This window comes from Magallana gigas, chromosome 3, assembly GCF_963853765.1.
Source record: "Magallana gigas chromosome 3, xbMagGiga1.1, whole genome shotgun sequence".
In the NCBI taxonomy this organism is placed as follows: Eukaryota; Metazoa; Mollusca; class Bivalvia; order Ostreida; family Ostreidae; genus Magallana; species Magallana gigas.
The window spans coordinates 29626261-29651156 of record NC_088855.1 but is presented as its reverse complement, the minus strand read 5'-3'; the positions used below and the strand labels follow the sequence as shown (position 1 = coordinate 29651156).

At 32.1% G+C, this 24896-nt stretch overlaps 1 protein-coding gene and 1 long non-coding RNA gene across 2 annotated transcripts in view; both read left to right on the top strand.

The window, feature by feature from the left end:
• The window catches only part of LOC105346513 (snaclec coagulation factor IX/factor X-binding protein subunit A), a 40384-nt gene extending 25813 nt beyond the window's left edge, over positions 1 to 14571 (top strand). The window contains exons 2-5 of the mRNA XM_066077848.1: positions 7654 to 7731; positions 13590 to 13666; positions 14046 to 14127; positions 14327 to 14571. Of these exons, the coding sequence (XP_065933920.1) occupies positions 7654 to 7731; positions 13590 to 13666; positions 14046 to 14127; positions 14327 to 14571 (482 nt within the window). The remainder of the gene's footprint in view (positions 1 to 7653; positions 7732 to 13589; positions 13667 to 14045; positions 14128 to 14326) is intronic.
• Positions 14572 to 22937: 8366 nt separating this feature from the next.
• Positions 22938 to 24098, top strand: LOC136273426 (uncharacterized). The gene is made up of 3 exons (XR_010711642.1): positions 22938 to 23014; positions 23449 to 23530; positions 23727 to 24098. It is a non-coding gene; the product is annotated as an uncharacterized lncRNA (long non-coding RNA).
• Positions 24099 to 24896: the final 798 nt, after the last annotated feature.

Genomic DNA, 24896 nt, shown 5'->3' with positions numbered 1-24896 from the left:
GTTACATGGACCCATTTTTTATTCTGGCGATCATTTCATTTCGATGAAATTAAATACAATTTAAATTGTATGCACCATTTTTACTTATCATAACTTGGCCTAGATACAAATGGAGTTTTAACTAAATTGTTAATGTGTCTTCATTCCCTGCCATATCATAGAGCATGTGGGTGACGGAGTTAGGTTCATAAGATATTGTAAGCACGCGTGATACACGTCGTATTCAGAGAGCTTATTTGAATAAAAATCAAAATATTTTTGTTAATAATTTTATAAATTATATTGTTTCAGAATATATTTAGTGATTGCAAATGATAAAAACCACAAAAAATAATTTACAGAGAAACGCGGGAGGTTTTCTGCTTATGGTGACGGAGTTTGGGTATTCGGGGATACTGATAAGACTTTCACAAGGGTAATTATGACGTCACAAACAGTGCATTTTCCCGTAATTTTCATAAAACTGAGCAGAAGACACCAATTCCTCTGTAGTTTTTTGAATAGAAAACTATGTCCGCAGCTGTCGCCCACGATGAAACTCACATTATAACTTTATCATGATATGACACATAAAATATATTAATTTTGTTGTGGGCGACGGCCGCGGACACATTTTCCTCTTAAAAAAACTATGAGAAAATGTGCCATTTTTCATCATTTTTGACTTAATCTTAGAAATTTGCCAAAATGTTAAAGTCATAATTATTTTTTGAATCAAGATAAAAGCGTATAACTTGGTATTTTATATACATTCATGTTCAAGATAGCATATGTGTATTTTCATGGGATTTTAACCACTTTTGAATTTTAGGGCAAATATTAAAAGAAACTGTACCTTCTTCTTTCTCTAAAATTAGGACATTCAGTATAATAAAATAAATAGTGCCTGTTTGAGAGAATAACAGTTGAAATTGCTTCGCGTCGGTTGACAATGGTTTCTTCGGGGTGTCAATTTCAACTGTTAACCTCCCAAAGAGGCACTATTTATACAATGGGTCAGAGTTACCCGAAGTGCCAGAAATTATCAATCACACAATTTAAAATTAAAAATTTATTTACAGTAATTATTATATATAATATAATTAGAAAAAAAAACAACTTACAGCAAGAATCGAAACATACCTCCCCCTTAAAAAGTTTGAATGTCAATAAAAAATTAAATAAAATACATGTACATCAATGCTCTAACTCAGTTAAACATATTATCTTTGCCTTTGATATATTTTAGAATATTTGTATTGTATTCTTGTACAACAAACTCCAACTAGTCATTGACAAGTTATGCAAAAATGCCAGGGGGTTGTGATCCGTATACATGTATACATGTACATGAATTGGATGAAAAGTATCACAGGGGGGGGGGTGTTTCTCGCAGCAACTAACTTTTTAAAATTTACTTATAAAAAATTGAATTATCATGGAGTTGGCCCCCCACTTTTTTGGGAGTATGTAAAAAATTGATATGAAAGAAATGAAATTAGGATTGAAATTGAAGTTATAAACTACGCCAGCTATATGCATTGGTCACATTGGTCCTGTACCCAAGGGTTTCAACTCGTTATCAGGGGCCATGAATTTCACAATTTTGGTAAGAGGTTTCAACAACATCATTTTCATGCATTCAGTTTATCTCCCCCTACTGTGGAAGTAGAGATTATGAATAAGATTTTCTAAGATTCAATAATGCATTTTCACTGTATGGCCATTTTGGCCCCTCCTTAGGGCTTGGACCCCTGACCCAGGGACCATCCACAATTCTGGTGAGGACTTAATGGACATTATAATAATGCATTTAAGGTATCCGATCCGTAATAGCCCTTGTTCACTGAATGGGGACGCTTGACATATATGTATGGGCTTATTACTCAGTATACTTGGACAAAGTTTTAATGTTTAAGTATCAGTATGGAAGAGTGGAATGTGTCCTAATAATTGACCTTTTCCTGTAATCGAAGAGTTACCCCCCTTTGCTTTTAATATATTGAATACGTATTCAATTCTTAAAAAATATCTATACGGTATAACATTTGTTTTAAATAGTTTTCCTATCATAGTTTTCCTATTTCTAATGATTAAATGCATCTTTCCACCAGAATATTTATTGATACTCTTAGTATTTACTTTTTTATTTTAAAAATGTGCTTGTCCCCATAGACCTTAATGCAATATAAATTAATTAATTGCTGCTTAGTTTATGACATTTTAAAAAAAATCTTTTTCTACTCTAAAATGCTTTGAATTAATTTAAGAGTATTTTATACATGATTGATATTCAAGGTTGGAATAATTATGTCCTAATAATGGTCGGATACCTTAATTTTTCTCAAATGTATATGGGAATAGAGAATTATTTTTTTCAGGAATCAATTCATTTTCACTATATAACCGTATTGGCCAGGTCTCTGATCCAAGGACCATGCATTTCACTATTTTTGTAGAGGCACCCCTGCTCATTATAACTTTGCGTTCATTTTCTATGTGTAATATCCTGTACTTGACTAAGAGGATATACGATTTAAATTTGTAATTTGTACTAATTTTTAGAGTTTTATAGATGCTACACACCAAATATAGTCAAGATAACCCTAGTCGTTTCAGAGAAGAAACTGAAAGTGTTCAAATATTACCGCACGATGCAGACACATGGCAAAGGACAAAGGACGAAAATGGATCGCAATTCTAGAAGGTCACTTGCGTGACTCTGTTTCAATTTAGCCTAAGTTTCGGTCGATCGCCAATTTCATGCAAATAAGCATCACACGTATAAAGAAGATATGATATTAACGCATATCGATTTGAAATAAAGTTAACATTTTAAGCTAAACAATTCATGTATTAAGTTTTTTTTTTTAAATAATGGGGATGCATATATTTTTAAGCCGCCAGCTAGGTCGTGCTCTGAATTTCGAAGATTTTTGTTTAGACATGCATGTATGAATTACAATAATTTTCCATGCGATATAGAGGCAAACATACTAAGATGATGTAATCATTGTATATTTAGCCTTTTTTCGCAAACAGTGTTCATTTTTATCATAACAATTTATTAACTCAATTAGACCTTACTTACATTTAAAAAAGTGATGAACATTCACAGAGAGATGGACAACGAGTAGAATCACAAAACTTATATCAATTATTTCTAATTGTACTTGACCTGTTATATGTATTTGTCAATTGAATGAGGATCGACCGTAAAAATATGATGTGGTCACCTCAAGTTTTTCAGATACGGGACCATTAAAGAAAATGCCATATTCATGATAACGGGATTTTAAACATCGGGCTCGAAAACAATTTTCATCGAGGGCCACTACCCTGGAGGCTGAAATTTCCATGTCCTCTATAAGGGTTTAACCACTACCACCGTGAGTTTTTGAGTTATTCGGCCATTGAAGAAAATGCTATATTCATTATAAAGTGATTTCAAACATTTGGCTCGAAAACATCGATGATCCCTACCCTTGTGATTGTAAATTTCAGGGTCATCTGCTAGTGGTGTACCACAGCCACTGTGAAAATATAGTGAATTTGTCATCTCCAGTTTTTGAGATACGGTCGACCACTTATAGAACACCATTCACTATAATATGGTTTAAAACATCGGACTCGGAAACAACTGGGCCCTTACTCTGGGGGTTGAAATTTTCAGGGTTATCTATTATTGGAGTACCGCTACCATTGTGGAAAATGGTGAAGTAGTCATCTCATGTTTTAGAGATACGGACCCCTAATTATAAAACACGATATATTCATATAATTTGGTTGAAAACATCGGACTCGGAAACATCGAGAGATCCTACCTGGAGGCTGAAATAAAGAAAAAGGGTTATTGATTACTTAAAGGAATTTTGAGTATTTCACAGATTATAAAGATCCATGGCCATTTACAATATCAATATACAGGTGAGGTATAGAGATTTTAAAAATTTTGAAACGGAAAACATTTGATATCTACTGCACCACACACAATGTATCAAATTGGATTTCCATTTAATTTCTAACATAATGTGATGCTGAATATAGTCACACTATTTAAAAAAAAAATCTGTCTCATGCTCATGTCTGTGTTAAAAGCGCATTTATGTCGATATTCAATTATAAACCTACTTACGAATTGATATGTTTGTTTTCCCACGAACTTTGTTTGCTTAGATACAGGGAAGTAGAAAACCGCTTTTAATCTTGACCTCAAATTTTCGTAGAACATATATAACGAATTACACCCGTACATCAAACTAGTTATTGAAACTCAGTATGAAGCAAACCATATTTCTTGTTTTTGTGGTGATCTTAGCTGTACGTGGGGTCACCATCTCCGACTTCATGTCCAGAAACCCCACTTACGACAACCGGGCAACTCCAGAAACCAATATCATATCTACACTTATATTTCGAAGTTCAATACAATGTGCATCTTATTGCACAAGAAATGACGAGTGTAAATCCATCATGTACAACATGAACACCCACTTCTGTCAACTTCTGTCTGTTCACATGGATGCTGTGTCAGATGCAGGACTGCAAACTTACCTTGGATGGCTGTATTATGAGAGAAAAATTGGTAGGTATATTTTTATTATAAAGATTTTCTATCGAAATAAATTTTGAATAAATTAAATAAAAACTCTCTCTCTCTCTCTCTCTCTCTCTCTCTCTCTCTCTCTCTCTGAACTATGGGTTTTTATGGTTTCACGTACTTTTGGTTTTTAGATCAATCTGTTTAACAATTCTATAGTATTTGAGTAAATATCATTCCACTTAAATGACAAAAAGGCTAAAAATTATTAGTAAGATTGAAATAGTAAGGATTAAAAAGGAAAACAACTTATTAAAGTTTATTAGAATAATATGTTTCCTATAAAAAAAAAAAAGATTGGCATTTCAAACAAAAATTAACAAAAAAATTTAGAGCTTTGCAATATATCTTTTGCAATATGCAAGCCGAATATTTTTACTTTGGATTGTTAACGTCAAATTTGAAAAGAACAATGTTGGAAAATATTTCATAGTTACGCCAAAAAAAGCATTAAAATAATTCTGAATCTATTAACCGTAATCTTTTCAAAATCACTTAAAACCCATGAAATCTAAAGTGACAAGAAAATAAAACATATTTTTGGCACAAGTGTGTATAATTATAATTTATCACTATCTAACCAAAGTAACGAAAAATTAACGCTTGTTGCAGGAGTCTTGGTAAAATGGGTAGGCAAACCCGGGCCGGGGCAAAATAAAAGCCGGGGTAGATCGATATTTTTCAATTTTCTTTGTAAATAATCAACCAATCTACTTGAAATTTTCAGGATATGTCAACAATCAGTATAACTGTATTCGCTGTAAATATTTCTGAAAATTGTTGATTTTCAAGTTGGTAAAATGGGTAGGCAAACCCGGGTCGACATTTGACGGTTTTGTGGACTTATTTAAGACAAAACTGAACATTTCACGTTTAATTCCGGTAAAACATATGAAATACTAATAATAATTTATTGAACGGAAAGTAAAAATTCTTCAATTAATAACAGTTTTTAAGAAAAACCGGGTCATTAAAACCGGATCCGATCACCCGGGACAAACTTAAAAATTCCGAAATTATGAGGATGTTAGCTATCACAAATATTGTAACATTGCCCAGCTCTAACCACAAGGAGGTATCCTCATTAGAGCCTAATTTATTAAATTAAAAAGGTAATTAAGTAATGTTTTGGTGTTACACATTAATTTTAACTTTTAATAAATATTTAAAGAAAATATTAAAAGCACTATTTTTTTTATTAAATTTTTTGTTGTAAATATAATATAGCATTAATTATTTAAAAGAGCTGTGGTAATATGAACGAATAAGCATGCTGGGTTTTTTGTGTGTGTGTTTTTTTTGTTTTGTTTTTGTTTTTTTGTTGTTGTTTATTTTGTAAGCAATCAATATGCTGTCTGTTTAACAAAATATAATTATTTTACAACATTAATTATCATTAAATTAATATCATTCCCATAGTTAAAATTGCAACCCCATACCGCGACAAAATACAGCATATTAATTCAATATTTCCTGCCCGATGAGATGAAAAGTCAAGATAAATACAACATTTATTTATTCAAAGAAAATATACATTTTATAATTCATACCTACTTTTTAAGAAAACTACAGAACATACATCAGATAGCCCCCCCCCCCCTGGTTCCGACGCCTATGTCATCAAAAGATATCACTTTGAACTTTAAAACAATTGTTCATCACAACAACCTAGCTTCTTCTCAGCTTCCTCTCTTTTTGTAATTATCCGAATGAGATGTCAGCTTCCTCTCTATTGGCTAATTATCATAATGAGATGAATAAGTGGTTAATTGATCAAGCAGCTTACATTTGGGCTTATGTGCGATTTAAAAAAATAACATTATCGCTAGGCACAGTATCTGTGATCTTTATTCTCAAATTATGTGAATTATTGTAATGAAAAGTAACATTAATAAAACATAAATAAAATCCATGTGAGATACAATGTAACATAGCCACGCAACTATTACGGAATTATCAAGTTTGTCCCGGGTGATCGGATCCGGTTTTAGTGACCAGGTTTTTCTTAAAAACTGTTATTAATAGAAGAATAATTATTTTCCGTTCAATAAATGACTATTTCTTATAAGTATTTCATATGTTTTACCGGAACTAAACGTGAAATGTTCAGTTTTGTCTTAAATAAGTCCACAAAACCGTAAAATGCCGACCCGGGTTTGCCTACCCATTTTACCAACTTGAAAATCAACAATCGTCGATAAATTTCTAATATACAATGTTGTGCAGAAATATTTACAGCGAATACAGTTATATAGAATGGTAACATATCCTGAAAATTTCAAGTAGATTGGTTGATTATTAACAAAGAAAATTGAAAAATATCGATCTGCCCCGGCTTTTATTTTGCCCCGGCCCTGGTTTGCCTACCCATTTTACCAAGACTCTTGTTGCAGATAACAGACGCTTGTTGCAGTAACTTAACAACTATTCAAAGCAACGGTTTACCAACGAAATTACTTGTATTTAAACAATAAAATGTCCTTTTAGGGTGATTCATGCGGGTATGAAAGAAGCTATCATAGCTAAAAGCGGACTGATGTATTTTTTTTTCTGCGTTGATTGCTACTTTATCGATACCTTACCAAATCCGTAGGGAACACCTATAGTAGTTAAACTAACCTTTTAAAAACAGTTTTCTTACATTTATACCTGATAGTTTCAGCAGTTTATTATTACATAAACAATTCAAAAACTTACTTTGGGCAATCCATATTTTAGTTCTTTTCAATAATTTATAGAACACATGTTTTGAGAAACATGCAGGAAATCGTATCCATGTTGTCATTCTTGCCTAAATATATAATATATCTAATAATGATGTTTCTGGTTGGCTAATTAAAGTCAGTCTGCATTCTTTGAATTTCATTGATTTAAATTAGTCAATAGAATACAGGTATATACATGTATAAGGGTGTTCGATCAGTTTTACTTCACTCACGGTTAGGAATCGACTACCTTATGGTAGGTTTCCCTTCCTATTCCTATAATCATGATACATTGGCACATTTGTTATAATTACATTGTAATGTTGTTATGCAATTCACAATAATTTTTCAATTGACTACATTATACAGATGGAACGATGCTAACTACCACAACAGTCGATGTTGAGACCACAGTAGTCAGCACTGAAACTACACAGACAACATTTGGTAAGCAATTAATTGCCCGATTTAAATCTCGTTTGATAACGCTAAGGAATAATAATAATATAAGATCCACGATTCATTGGTTTTCGATTGACAGAATTTGTACCTGTCGCTGAATCGTGGGATTACGAAAAAGTGTATTTTAATGGTGAAGAGACAAGAGACGTTCATTTATGACATACATTTGGCAGGAGGTACGCATTTGTAGACTGGTAAGCCAGCTGCACGGCGGGATAAATTCATACGCCAAGAGATATTTATCGATGATGTTACACCAATATTGAGTTAACATCGACATCTTTGCCAACATTTGTTTGACATCGGTGACATCGCGATATCGACAAAGCTGATACAATATTGGTACAATTCAATACATTTCTCAATTTTATAATAATGGTTTGAATATGATAATGTATAATTTCACTCAATAGTCTTCTTTTTTAACTCTTTTGTTGTGTCTCACAATTCAATCATCTTTGTACTTTAAATCAATTTTAAACAAGAACAAATCATGTATTTTAAATTATGTTTAAACAAATCGTCTTTGTATGGATTAACATTTACTCTGCACCATTTATCACCATTCGCAAAATGCAAATAGCAGTGTTGACTTGACGTTGGCCAACATTGCGATATCGACAATGTGCATGAGATGAAATAGGTTAACACAATGTAGATGTGATCTTGACTGGTTGTCGATCATAGTACGATGTCGACTCGATGTTTTACAACATTGCAATGTCGACGAGGTAAACAAATAAGAAGGAGCACGATGTAGAAAGAATGTCGACTCGGTGTTGATCAAGATTGTAATGTCGACGATGTTAACAATAAAGAAGGGGTAGGATGTTGACATAATGTCGACTCGATATCGGTCACCTGTGCGATGTCGACGATGTACGTAAACAAGAAAGAAGAGGTACGATGTAGAAACGATGTCGACTCGATATCGATCAACAATGCGATGTCGTCGATGTACGTAAACATGAATTTAAAAAAGAATTCGCTGTAGACTGAATATCGTCTCGATGTTGGACAACATTGCAATGTCGACAATGTCAACGATGTTAACAGGATATATAATAAACGATGTAGACACAATATTGTCTCGGTGTTGGTTAACATTGCGATATCGACGATGTAGACATGATTTTAACTAGATATTGGCCAAAATTGCGATGTCAACGATGTTGAGGATGTAAACATGATATAGAAGTAACGATCGAAACGCTAAAATGATATGAACACAATGTAGACTCGCTATTGACCAACTTTGCAATGTCGAAAATATGGATACAGCATAAAGTGCAGTGTTATATCAATGGTGTCAACATTGCAAAGTTGGCCGATATACGGTACTTAAGAAGTTAAAACGATGTAACATGTATATATCAAATTGGATAAATAGGAATCCGTCAATCTAGAGTGAATAATTGATATCACACAAAGATTAGTGTTAAATTGTCATAGAGACATGTTATGTTAATATTAAAAAGGGAAAGGGAGTGTGCCTTATGGATTAAAATTGGATAAAATGCCTGTATATCTAATAACACTTAAATGTAACTGTCTATATTGATTCTATGTTGGTATGATTTGCATGTAAATTTACATGTACAGGATTGATTGATAAGTTTATTATACCCGCACTTTCTAAAGAAAGTTCGGGTATATTGTTGTTACTCTGTTCCGTCCGTCCGTCCGTCAGTCCGTCTGTCACGTTTTACTTTCTCAAACTGCTCTTACATCTTATAAACCAGCAACCTAAACTCTTAGAGTTTGATTTGGGGTGTCATGTTGTTTTGTAAACAGGTTTCAAAAATTCTCTGGTAGTCCTGGGGGTCAAATAAATGGTAAAAAATGACGTTTTTTCACAAAAAACCTTCTTCCTCGAACTCCTCCTACATTTTCAACAGTAGAAAAATCATCTCTTGGAACATGTTCTAGGGTATCCTATAGATGCGCAATAAGGTTTCGGAATTTTCAATATTGTCCTGGGGGTGAATTAATTGCTAAAAAATGACGGTTTTTTAACAAAAAAACTGGTTTCAAAAACGTCATTTTCTTTTTGCAGTATCCAAATGATCTTCTAGAATATGATTGGGGGTGTCATATTGAAGTGTGATCAGGTTCCAGAATATTTTTTTTATTAAGGGGATCAGTGGGCAACAAATCCAGGGAGTCAAATAGTAGCAGAAAATTGACGTTTATCACTCAAAACAAACCCATAGATCCCAGAACTCCTCTTATGATTTAATGGATAGACACATCATATCTTGGGATATGATAGGGACTGTTCTATAGATGTGCAGTAAGGTTTTAAAAATTTAAATTTCATCCAGGGAGTCAAAAAGTAGCAGAAAATTGACGTTTATCACATATCTTGGGATATGATAGGAACTGTTCCATAGGTCAATGTAGATGTGCATTACGGTTTTGAAAAATTAAATTTAACCCTGAGGCGCATTACCTATATATCTTTTGATGCCCTTTAAGGATCAAGAATATATATGGTTAAGGGGTGGGGATCTCAACCGTTTTCGAGATATTCATGTACTTCCTGTTCAAGGGGGGGGGGGGGGGGTCATGACCACCCCCGGGGCCCATGACCTACATACCGTTTGATGCCCCTTGACACAAGGAACAAGAATATATTCGGTTTAAGGGTGGGGATCTCAACTGTTTTGAAGATATTAAGGGACTTGCTGTTTGAGGGGGTCAGGACCACCCCAGGGCCCATGACCTACATAACATTGTATGCCCCTTGACATCAGAAACATGAATATATATGGTTTACGGGTCATGATTATAACAGTTTCTGAGATATATGGTAATTTCAAATTCCTGGGGGGTGGGGATGACCCCAGGGGTCAGATCTAATAAACCCTATATATTGCCAGTAACAGTCAATATATGATTATGAAAACCCTATATTATTATCTTTGTCCGTTTTCAAGTTACTATTTAAAATAGAGTCTACGATTCTTCCTACTAGGTTCAATGTTAGACCCCACACCCTTTTGACACCCGTTAGGGTCATGACTTACATGCCTAATGATCTGATGTGCCATGACCTAAGGAGTCACCATTTGATGCATCATAATGAAATTAGAAGATATTTTGTATTTTCCTGTTTCGTGGGGTCAGAACAGCTAGTACCATAAGGTAATGACCTACATTGTATTTGATGATAATACTCCTTCCTTCTTATTGTAACTCATATAAAAATGATAATTAAGTGTCTAGTACACTTACTTACATGTAATACACAAATTTAATAAGAAATTGTTTATACAGGGTCAAGATGGGGTCAACTCAATAGTGCAAGTCTGACAAATGAAAAAAAAATAATTTTTGATACTAAAATGACAGAAACTTTACAAATGGGATAGGATAGGTAACGATGATAAGCTTATTTAAATATTAAAAGATGATGATACAGTATGCTGTCAAAGGGAGATCACATTTAGAAAGTGAAAGTAGAAATTATGTATGCTGGCATCTCATTATATTGTGCTACTGCTACTACATGTATTATGCTTACCTATATTGGTCAGCATCATAATGATAATCCAATTAAAACACAATAATGAATTCCTTTAGCTGATCTTAACTAATCCTTTTCTGCATATGGAAAACACAGACATGTATGTATACCAATCGCAACTTCTCGGGCCTTTCCGGCAGGCTCGGAAAAACACCTCGAATGTATTACCTAGGCGTCCATGACAACCCCCCTTTTTGTAAAACTTGAAATAAATAGAACATATTTTACGATCTGTTGAGATGTAAGCTAGACTTCATTAAAGTAAATGATATACCCTAAAATATAACATAGAAGCGACATACAAGACTGTCTAGCCTATACTTATTTTAATGGGAAGCGACTCCATTTTGTATAAAATTTTAACATCCGGTGATGTTAATACATTCGAGGTGTTTTTCCGAGCCTGCCGGAAAGGCCCGAGAAGTTGCGACTGGTATGTATACACGCGAACCCATCTAATCGAAGAGCTGGGTAAAACTAGTACCCGCTAATGATACCTGCAGACCTGTGTTGTGTACGTAACTTCAGACAAAGATCAGTTATTTGTAACATGCATGTATTTTTATGACCTTTTCTTCAAATCCACTTGCACTATTTTATTAGGTAAATAACAGCTTTAAGGTGGTGCAGGACACCTGCATATTGTGATGTATACTTCTTATTGAGATAAACAATAAAATATATTAAATATTAATTAAATATTTACCCCCCAAAATAATGTTACCTAACATTGAAGCGCAGTGGGTTAGAGCGTTTACATGTCTGTAAGAGCATTGGGGTTCAAGGTGTATTTTTGGTAATTTTACTATTGATATAAATGAATTTTTATGGGGGGGGGGGTCTGGACCCCTCACTCCCACCCCTTCTCTAAATCTGTGCACACGATGATGTACATATGTATGCACACAGAAACAAATCTAAAACCGGCAACCGCCACGGGGAGGGGGCATAATTTAATTTTTAATTTTGTTTGTAATAATTATATAGACCGTTATACTTTCTATGACATGAAATGTTAAGATTATTGATTAACTGAAAATTCACTGCAAACAGTTCAACCCCAAATTGCACATAAAGTGCTGCTCATGTGTATTATCATTTGGGAAGGGATCTCATCCTTCAGTTATGAAAATTATAATTTTTAAATGTATTACCAGAGCAAAACAGTGTTATTTAGGGGCAAACACTTGGTGCGGGTATTACTGTCTAATGACAGCATCTAGTTTAATTTGCGGCTGTTTTTGTTGTTAAAAAAACTTGCGACTTTAAAATCATATCACATGAATGTAGTTATTTACCTGATACGGGCATGCTTTAAAATGTCCCTAGTGTTACCCAGTATTCAATAATCCTTTCAAATGTGACATCGTCTGTCTTAGAAAAGAAGGACCAAATGTGACTATCATTTTTACTTGTAAATAATTTAATTCTGGTTCTAACGCAGCATTTGATTTGATAGAAAATTTAGTTAAATATGTATAACCTGGTTTGCATGTCACAAGACACGTCACAATGCACCAACGTCAAAAACATACTAATCTGCTCGACGTTACGTTTGAATTTTTTAATAGATCAATACCATTTTTAAAAATAAAACGCATTCAATTTGTACAGAAATTACAGAAAATAATTTTGAATCTCCTTCGCAGATTAAAAAACATAAACTACCCATCCCACGTTATGCAAGTATAACTTGGGTAGCTATTGAGTTCATTTCTTAATTAAACCCATTTGAAATGAAATAATTTGAAAAGACAATGATAGATAGCACATTTACCAGTTTATTTTTCAAATTAGCATTTACTTCAGTAAAGATGTTCTCTGGTCTTCATTAAGCATTATAACATTGTTTGATTAAATCATTTCACTGATAATATTTTCTCATAAACCTACTTTTGAAAACTCCTGCAGTTAGTGGAAAAGTATGCAGTAATTTATAAATTGGTAAGATGTTAGGAAAATGAGGTATATATATACAGTTTTATTGCAATTGCCGATTTCCAAGTTCATTTCTAAACACATGAATATACACTTTGTTTGGGTTTTGCAGAGATATGTTCGTTTTGCTTAAATATACAAAGATTTATGTACGTATCACCTAGAAATTAAAATTGATTTTTTTTAAAAGAAAAAGGCAAAGAAAAACATTTGAATAGAATACAAAATCCCCAAAAATAAATTGTGTTTAAAGTTTGCTCCTAGATTCAAAATAGGATGTTATTGCTTAGGTAAGTGATGAAGTTTATTATGATTTTTATGTGTATTTAAAGCATTATGAATAATTGAATTAGCAATGTTATTATTTTTTTTGCAGATTGTTCAATCTGGCACTATCGTTTTGGTCATTGGTATTTGTTGGATTCTAATTACAGAACATTCAATGATTCTCGGGTGAGATAACCTTTTACGACTTTGTGATATTGTTTTATGTTTTTTGTATAATTTATATTTTTATCCATTTCCATTCAATTGGGAAAAAGCCTTGATTATAAATTGACAGGTACCGAGCTATGTAGATGAGTGTCAATTTCCATGTAACAGTATGGATTTTTTGTTTCAAGATACACATCGAAAATCAGTCATCATGGGCTACCCGAAATTGAAGTTCATAATTATAATCAAAATTATTTCTTATTTCCTAACGATACAACGGGTAAATCTGAAGTAAAAAAAACCACGTTTCTTTAGCTGTACTGTGTCTTTAACAAAAAGGCAAAGAATTGGCAATTAGTCTTGGTCCATCATAATTATAATCAATATTGTTTCACAGACATTTTGTGCCAACCTGTCTCCATCAGCTTACGTCATTGAAGTGGAATCTCAAGCTGAAAATGACTGGTTTTTGGAATTGAGTAAGTTTTCAGTTTTGGCATTTTAAGGTTTCATAGACTTTAGATTACAACGTAGAAATATGATACACAATAAAGACAACCAGTCAAACGAAGTGAAATGAGATTCAAAAAAGCACGTATATAATACAATAGTGTGTAATTAAGCATGAATAAAGTTCTATTTGAAGACTTTTCTTAATTTTGTTTTAAAAACATGTAGCATCTACCCTTTGTGAAGCACCTTACGAATACTGGCTGAACGGATACGATACAGATAATTCCGGGACGTTTACGTGGATTGATAGTCAAACTCCGTCAACCTACACTAACTGGTATACTGCTGAACCGAATGATTCTCTGGGTACTGCTGAAACCTGTATTGCCTCATCTACTGGATATGGAGGAGTGTGGGTTGATATTCCATGCACGGACACCAGGCCGGTTGTTTGTGAAAGAAATGTCTAGTCTCGAATCTATTGCCACCGTGTGAAAAGACTTTATTTTGAGTTTGCGTATGAATTTCAATACCTTTTAGAATGTACATCACTTTTAAAAGACTGCACAAGACCAAAGATTTTGTAATTTCAAGAAATTAGTCTTCTAATTAGTTTATGTGAAAACACTGGGGAAAAACTTTATTTTATTATCAAAATATATGACTCATTCTTCCATATTTAAAATCTTTGCATGCCATATATGTATATATTTATCTAATTATATATATATATACATATTACTATATTTGTAATTCCTTTACTATTCTGTACCACTTTTTCCACGTTTTCCTCTGACGTTATTTGTCATATTGTATAATGTTCTGAACCTCATATACATGTACCACATTTAGAAAGGTGTTAGTAAATAAACTAAACTGGATCTTGAGTGACATACTGTTTCTTGAAACCAGAACTGATTAGTTTTCAATACCCCTAATAGAAGGACATTAGAGTGTGACCTCCACTTGTAATAGTTATCTAATTTCAGTAATCCTTTCACTTAAAGACGTTGGATCCTGCGATAAAAAGTCTTAAAGTTTTTTTCTAAATTATTTTTTTAAAAATCTACACACATAGCCTAACAAAATTCAAAACAAAATTAGATATAGCGGTGAACATACTTCAATGATGTAACTATTGTATGTCTAACTTTTTTCGGAAGCAATGTTTATTTTTATTATTACAATTCAGTAACTCATTTTGACCTTACTTGCATTCGTAAAGAAAGTGATATATATATATATATATATATATATATATATATATATATATATATATATATATATATATATATATATATATATAAACACAAAAATAAGTCCAATGCTCAAACAACTTGTTTGAGCATTGGACTTATTTTTGTGTTTATTCATCCCCGGTACCAAGAAAAAGGATTTATTGAATATATATATATATATATATATATATATATATATATATATATATATATATATATATATATATATATATATATATATATATATATGGGCCAAAGTCATTGAGGTAGGGAGATTATAGATTTTCGAAACGGGAAACATTAGATGTCTACAGCATCACACACAATGGATCAAATGGATTTCCATTTAATTTTTACGTAATGTGATGCAGAGTAAAGTCACAATATTTTTAAAAATTCGTGCCATGTACATACGCCGTGTTAAAAAAGTATTAATGTCGATAGTTAATTTTTAATCTACTTTCAAAGCGATGTTTGTATTCCCACGAACTTGGGATCAAGAAAGTAGAGGACCCTCTATAATGTATAAAATGACACTTCATTTCTGAAAAATGTTTATATAACGAGTACCATCCGAACTTCAAAGTAGTTTTGGAACCTCAGTATGAAATTTATCATATTTTTTGTTTTTATTGTGATCTTAGTTGTACGTGGGGTCTTAATTTCGGACATCATGTCCAGAAATCCCACTTACGACAATTATTCAAATCTTTTGGAAAAAAATAAAGGGAATGTTTAATTCATTTAAAAGTGCTGCTGCTTTGATGAAATGTATAGAATGAAATAATTAATACGTAAAATATTAAGCAAAGGTCTTATAAATTTCAACCGGAGCTCATTTCTTTGCTATTTATTCTAATAAAAGAAGAACTCTATACAAAGCAGAGCAGTTTCAGAATCTACCAGGAAAGTAAAATTTAATTATCGTTTTATAATTTTAATTCAAATAAGGGTATGCCCATGTAATATTGAAATTTGTTTATGACCTCCATTCGGGAGAATTATCAACACATATCAATTCAGGGGACCATGCTAAGTGTCATACAAAGTAGCATTTACTGTAATGTTTCATTTTATATTATATTTACATCATGATAAAATAACATTACACAGATATTTTGTAATAACAGGTGCATTGTTTTATGAACGTTTAAATCCGAAGACATTTTCATAGTAAGCCTTAACAGTGCTGCGTTAAGAAAAGACGATACATACTAGTAATAAGTGTCAAACTGCCCCCCCCCCCCCCTTTGAAGTTTTTTTTCCTGTAAAAGTTGTAAAAGAGTTTAGAACAATTTTTGTTAGGTATTCCTTTGTTCTTTTTTATTTTAAATTCCTACGAGATAAAACACTTCTAAATTTAAACAACAATCAAATAAAAAACATGTAGGTATTCATTCTTGAAAAAAAATGGATAGAAAAGCTGCCTTTTCTTTAAAAATGATGGAGAAGACAGGAAAAACGTAAAACTGTTAACTTATTTAACGGCCACGGGTAAGTAGGAAACAAGAAAAAAACCATACAGTTGCCAGTAAAGAAAAGAATTAATGATAAACATAAGGGGATGACAAAAATAGCATGATCGATGAAAATCGATGAAATTGAAAATGATTAATCATTTTCATATCTCATATTATCATATTTTTTTGGGGGGGGGGGGGGGTCACAGGAACAAAGCAAATTTCCTACGGAGATTTGTAATGGGAAATGTTGATATCATTCGGAAGTGACTCGGAATACCTCGAAAAAATTTTGAACGTTATCATCAGGGTACTTTTAAATCCCCGTAATATCCTTTATTTTTAGTCGTGTCTTTTGACCTGATCCGCTAGAGGGGACATTTCAAAAGATAAAACATTGGAAATTTTTCCTTAATGTTCTTTCAAATTAGTATTGTTTGGTCCCATTAAGATGATAACAGTAGGTGTCGAAGTATCTATGATAGAAACAACTAATTAACATGTTATTAAAGAACTGCAAATCTTTTTAAAGTTTAAAATCATCAGACAAACTCTATGTGTGATGACTTACAGAAATTTCAGATGAGCCGATGTCAACTTCTCCTGCAGCTGATGTCATGAATACAGGAGTAAGCACCGGAACGTCAAAGTCAACATTTGGTAACCATTTAAAATAAATAATTGTTTGATATATCGTATTATTGAAAAAAAAAACACCGAAAATAGCTCAACGGGTTTGAAGCACAAGTTTATTCCTTTCTTAACCGTTTAGCAGTATAGATTTAGGACATCATCAAGCTTGTTTAGTACAATGACTGTCATTAATATGTAATCATGTCATGATTTTCAAGAATTTTGCAAAGTAATAATTCGTGTTTCTCCCGGTAAGAAAGAGTTATTTATCCACTTGTATTTAGGACCAGTAAACGTTTAAAGTATGAAGAACGCTACATTTCACGTCATCATCATTGTACGATTTTATATGCGTCTGATTTTTACCAAAACGTTTATTATTACAATTATTGTCAGGTTTTTTATTTGGTTAATACGACGATTGCCTACCTGAGAAAGATAGTTATGCCTGTTGACGATAGTTACTTTTAATCGCCTGAGTTGATAGAAAACAATAATTATTTAGAATATAAACAGCAAAAATTATTTTACTACTTGATTTATTAATTCGGTCCTTTGTGCTGATATACGAACATTCCGATCTATATATCTATAGTTAAGCGAAGAAACATCAACTGTTACATTCACCTGGTTCTTCACAAGCAGCTGAATTTTTAAATTTTAAGATGAGTGCTAATCAAAGAGCTAGGAATTAATTGCCAAAAAATATATACAAAATAACGATTTTAAATGGCATGTAATACAAAATTGATATCAGTGCTTTTTACCAGATTTTGTTTAAAAATATTGATCAAAATGTTGAAAAATTACAAAATTAAAATTGAAAAACATTTCTTTTAACTTAGTTTGCGGTTCACATATCTTGCAATAAATAATGTAAAGTCATATGTCGATGAGTGTTTCATCTTTTGTATAGACAATTATTTTTATCATTCCTATAATCCTGATACATTGGCACATTTGTTGTAATTAATGTTGTTATGCAATTAACAATTATTTTTTCAATTGACTACATTATACAGAGGGAACGATGCCAACCACCACAACAGTCAATGTCGAGACCACTGTTGTTAGCACTGAAACAACACAGACAACATTTGGTAAGCAATTCATTGACCGAGGAAAATCCTGTTGGATAACGCTAAGGAATGATAGTATCATATGATCTACAATTCATTGGTTTTACCTTGATAGAATTTGTACCTGTCGCTGAATCGTGAGATTGCGAAAACATCTTTTTTAATGGTGAAGAAACAAGATACGTTCATTTATGACATACATATTAAAAGGGATAGGTTTTTTATTCCTTTTTTAGTATCTCCCTTGAATGCCAAGAAAGTTGCCATGAAAATTTTAGAAGTTTGAAAGCACATGCATAGGATGATATCTGATTTTTTAAAATTTCATTGAGATTTGTTTTAATTTGCTATTATATAAATTTCAACGGTTACCCTCACAAACAGGCACTATTTATTTTATTATACTGAATGTCTTAATTTTAGAGAAAATTTTACTGCTTTTATATAGGAATGAAGTTAATTTTACGACGAACCGTACGCGCATAATTTATGCGCATGTAACAATTCGTTGTGTTACCCGTTGCCAAGTGTGTTGCAAAGACTGAGGGTAAAAGAACGGATTATCAACTGCGTCTAAACCAATCAGATTTCAGTATTTAACATGAAAGTATGATAGCACATTTTGTTCAAATCTAGAATAAAAAGTAATGATTTTAGCACTAAATGTATATTGCTATTTAAAAAAGCCAATAATGTAAATAATTTTGAAATTTGTTTCCGTTCTTAAAATAAATGTATAAAATTTGCAAATATATTCCATCAAATAAAAAAATTATTTATCTTTCGTATTTTAAACCTTTGATACTCGTCCCTGGTAGACATTTCCCTTTTAAACTCACATATATCCAAACAGAAAGTGACATTTTAAACAAGAATGAAATACAATAAGGTTTATATTAATCAGATATGAAAATGGTTTTGAAGTCGAATAAGCCGGTTTCGAGAATTCGCCTACACAAATCTTGCCGGAAAAAAAATAATAAAAGGGGAAAAGGCAAAATAATAAAGAGAGAAAAGGTCTTTAGCAATTAACATACACATTAACACACTTATATGTATGATAAATAAAATCAATGAATTAAATAGCGCATTAAGATATTTACTGTTTGAAATAAAATCTGCCCACGCCAGTAATTGATCCCGGGACCTTTGGATGTAATTTCCAACATCATAACGGATACGCAAGGGGGTGTTGTTTTTTTCATAATTCTCATTATTTTTAAGCTTTATTCTAATATAGGTACGAAGGGATAGTTTTGTACTGAAGACCTGGTTAAATTTCTTAAAAATTGAGATAAACGATGTCTAATAAGATATCTTATAAAGAAAAAAAAAGAATAAAATAAATAGTAAGTGCAATTCCTGAGTTGCAGAGTGGTCATTGAGAAAAAGGATGCGCAACATGCGTTGTCAGTATTTCATCTTTAACATATAACACTTGCTGTGTTTACACGAAACGTGTGTGTGAATAAATAGGCAATGGTCCTGTAAAGGGGTTTTGTTTATAAAATATTATCAATGCAAATAAAAAGTTGAAAAGGATTGCTACTGCGTGCAATATAGATACGCTTGGTAAGTCTCGGCGTGAGTTGCTAATTTTGTGTGCTAAAAGCGAACTTCACGACGATGTAATGAATTCGAATGAATTTGATCATATGCACAATCTCCGTGTTTTCGATTGCATGAATGAATTAACACACAAAACGCTTTAGTGCATGTAGAAAATGTCAATCAAAATATTTAGTGATGCCCGGGAAAAATTATTTCAATTGTCAAAATTTCATTTATTACATGTACAACCAGACAGATATTTTTGATTGAAAAAAAAACCCTCTAACATATGAATGTACAATTAGAATTTATACATTACGGAAGGTGATCAGGGCAATGACTGCCGTCTGGATTTGATATTTTTTGTAGGAGAGCATTCTTTTAAATTTATTGATGACTGACAGTTGGATTAGGGTGTAAGGAACAGTACCTCAAAGTTTCATTTCGTTTCACATTAGAACTTGCAAGTAAGAATTATTTTCTAAAGGCCATAACTAAAACGTCAATTGAAAATTTTAAAAAAGCGGAATTATTCTAAACCCTCTAAAAATTGTTACAACATTGAGGCCGTTGGCACGACATTCATTGAAATAACATCATGAATTTAAGGCTGTCAGTTGTCAAAGTTAAAGGTTAGGCGGAATTGAAAACGATAAAAATTAAATTTGGATAAAATCGGGATTTACATAAAAGGACCAACTCTATATGTGAAAAAGTTTAAAACCTTCTAGGCCCTTAATTTAAAGGGCCAACTCCTTTCTTTGGATGTGAATTGATTACTCATTTAATTTGAAATTTATCTTGTTTTACATGTGTTTGGAGCTTCTTTTCTTGATATATGGAGAAGAACGTTTAAGGGGCTTGCCCTTCATGTACTTCATGGGGATGAGTATTGAAGATTGAAATGAAGAATCTTGTTGAGAACATAATTCCGAGCATTTTGTCTTCAAGATTGCTTTTCAGAATATTTCTCCATTTAGAGATATGATAGACCGGGCATGTGGACGTGTAGACCACCCCTTTAAATCCCGCATTACGTAACATATGAGATAATTTTTAAATGACTAGGCGTATGAACAATGAAATGAAGTGTAATTATATAAGTAGTTTCTTTCCCAACAATGTATCAAACTAATCTTTAAGTCATGAGTTCTAATCCGGCTGGGGTTTTTACCTGTTATACCTTTTCATTTTAATTTTGTTTAGTTCTATTTTTAGTTAAATATTATAAAATTAGAAAATTCTAAACCGCTGAAAGTATTCTAATTATAATGTACTTTTATCCACATTAATATCGACAGATGTCCAATAACACATTAAAACAACATAACTTTGTAGGTTAACGTTTAATCTTTTTTGTTATTTACTCTTTAATATATCGTTCAAATCGGAATTTTGTTTGTGTTTCAGTAAATAAATAAACCCATGTATGCATTACAGAAAGACGCAAATCTCGTGTAATAGATAACATCTGACCGCTAGCTACGAGGGTCAATAAAAATACGAAGACTTTTACTATCGCTATTTTACTTAACGTCATATTATTACGAAATTTGGCAGACATTGTTTAGCAATAGTTACAAATAGGTTGAAATCAAAAAATTAAATATATGTCTTTATTTTTCAGAACTATTCAAAATTTAATCCTGCAAAAATGAGGTCACGGCGCGCGGTTAAAACTTGTATTATGTCAAAAATAAACCATATAATGTCGATTGAAAGTAATATTTCTACAAATTGGACTTTAAACCAAAGAAAATTGAAACCTCAAATTAAGTATTGTCTTGCTATTTTAGGTTCCAAATATTGACAAGATATATTGTTTCGTTGAACAGATATCGGTTACTAAAGGCAGATAGTCCTAATTAAAATTGACTAAAAACTTAAACGTCGCCGACGTCACGGTGCAATGAAAGATACAAACAGTATAGACACAATATTGTCTCGATGTTGGTTAATATTGCGATATCGACGATGAAGACATGATTTGAGCTGGAATTAAAATTATATCACATTAATGTAGTTATTTACCTGAACTGACATAGGAATGCTTTAAAATGTCCCCACTTTCCCCAGTGTTCAATAATCCTTCCAAATGTGACATCGTTTGTCTTAGGAAAAGAAGGACCAAATGTAACTTTTTTTTACCTGTAAATAAACCCATGTGAAATATATTAATTTGAAAAGACAATGATAAATAACACCCTTACCAGTATATTTTTTGAATTAGCAAATACGCCAGTAAAAATGTTCTCTGTTTTTTTTAAACATTATAACATTGTTTGATTTAAACATTTCAACTAATAATACTTTTGCATAAACTTACTTTTGAAAACTCTTGCAGTTTATGGAAAAGTTTGCAGTGATTTATAAATTGGTAAGATGCTAGTAGAATGAGGTTAATACATGTACATACAGTTTTTTATTGCTATTGCAATTCACAATTTCCAAGTTCATTTTGAGTCCTTCGGCAACAGAACTGTACGTAGTAAACTGCTACATCTATTTAATTAGCTCCATGAACAACGGCAGTGAAACCTAAACGAGAACGATTAAAAGTATCAACTCTTTTCGGGTGTCTTTCACTACGAAAAAAACACACACGAAAAATAAACTCTGTTTGGATTTTGCAAAAATGTGTTCGTTTTGCTGACATACACAAAGATATATGTAAATTATTTTTTTTTCTGAAAAGAAAAAAGGCAAATAAAAAAATGAATAGAGAATTACGCCAAAAAATCCCCATAAATAAATTGTGTTTAAAGTTGGCTCCTGGATTCAAAATAGGGTGTCATTACCCAGGTGAGCGATGTAGTTTAATGTGATTTTTAAGGCAATACGAATAATTAAGTTAACAATGTTATTTCTTTTACAGATTGTTCAATTTGGCACTTTCGTTTTGGTCATTTGTATTTGTTGGATTCTAATTACAGAACATTCAATGATTCTCGGGTGAGATAACATTTTAGGACTGTGATATTGTTTTATGTTTTTCCACGATAAAGATTAGTTATTGTCCATCTGTTGTTGTTAATGATGAACATTTTTATTCATCTAAATTCTATTGGGAAAAGTATTAAATATAAATTGACGGGTACCGAGCAATGTATATAATTGTCATTTTAACAGTATATAGTTTTTGTGTTACGATACATATCGAAAAGAAGTCATCATTGGCTTCCCCGAAATTAAATTCCATTACTACAATACAACCAACACTATAACTGTCACAATCAACTTTATTTCCTAGCGATACAATAGGTATATCTTAAGTCAAACACAGTCACATATTTTTAAGCTATAATACTGTCTCTTTAACAAAAAAGGCAAAGACCTGGCAATCAGTATTGATCTATCATAATTATTATCAATATTTTTTTTTACAGACATTTTGTTCAAGCCTGTCTCCACCAGCTTACGTCATTGAAGTGCAGTCTCAAGCTGAAAATGACTGGCTTTTAGAATTGAGTAGGTTTTTCGGCAGTTTAGGGTTTCATAGACTTAAGTTACAACGTAAACATATGATACACAATAAAAACAACCAGTCAAACGAACTGGAATATGATTCAACAAAACATGTATATAATACAATTGTGTGTAATTAAACATGATTATTGTTCAATATAAAGAATTCTATTTCAATTTTTTTTTTAAAAACATGTAGCATCAACCAATTGTGGAGTGCCTTACGAATACTGGCTGAACGGGTACGACACAGATAATTCAGGGTCGTTTATGTGGATTGATAGTCGAAATCAGACAACCTACACCAACTGGCATACTGGTCAACCGGATGATGATAACGGCTACGTCTATGAAACCGGTATTGCCTCATCTACTGGATATGGAGGAGTGTGGGTTGATATTTCATGTTCATTCACGAGACCGGTTGTTTGTGAAAGAAATGTCTAGTCTCGAAAATATTGCCACCGTGTGAAAAGACCTTATTTTGAGATTGCATATGCATTTCGCTACCTTTAAGAATGTACATCACTGTTAAGTATTAGGGAACAATATCTGCATAGTAAGCACTGTACAAGACCAAACATTTTATAATTTCAAGAAATTAGTCTTTTGATAATGTGAAAACACTGGGGGGGGGGGGGACTTTATTTTATTACCAAGATATAATACTTGGTCTGCCATCTTTAAAATCTTGTATGTAGTTATTTAATTATGAAAACATATCACTATACTTGTATTTCCTTTATTGTTCTGCACCACGTTTTTCACGTTCCCCTCAGACGTTATTTCTGAACATTGTATAATGTTCTGAACCTCATATATCATCTCTAATATGTTGTTAGTGAATAAACTAAACTTGATCTTGAGTGACATATTGTTTCTTGAAACCAGTACTGATTAGTTTTTAATAACCCTTACTGGAAGGACATTAAAGTGTCACCTATAATTGTTATCTACTTTCAGTAATCCTTTCGCTTAATTGAAAAGGCACAGTGACTTAATTTCAAGTATCATCCCGTTTTCTTGATATCAAATAAAATTCGTGTGTTTCTAAGGACTTTTTGTAATAAATACAACTATTCAGAGGTTTCTTTTTCTTTTTGAGTTTTTTAGAATATAAATATTGTAAGAACTAACTCTTTGGGCCATTTGCAAAAAAAAATAAAATAATGAAATTCTGTTTATTATATAGAACATTATTCAAAGCTTTTTTTTCAAAACTGGTGATATGATCAAAACATTTCCCCTTTATAAGGTATAAATTGTAAAAGATTTAGTATCTGGTCCTTTCCTGCTATTAATTACGTAATACATGACCAATTTTTTAATAGAATTCATAAACAGATATTTCAGTAAAATTATAAGAATG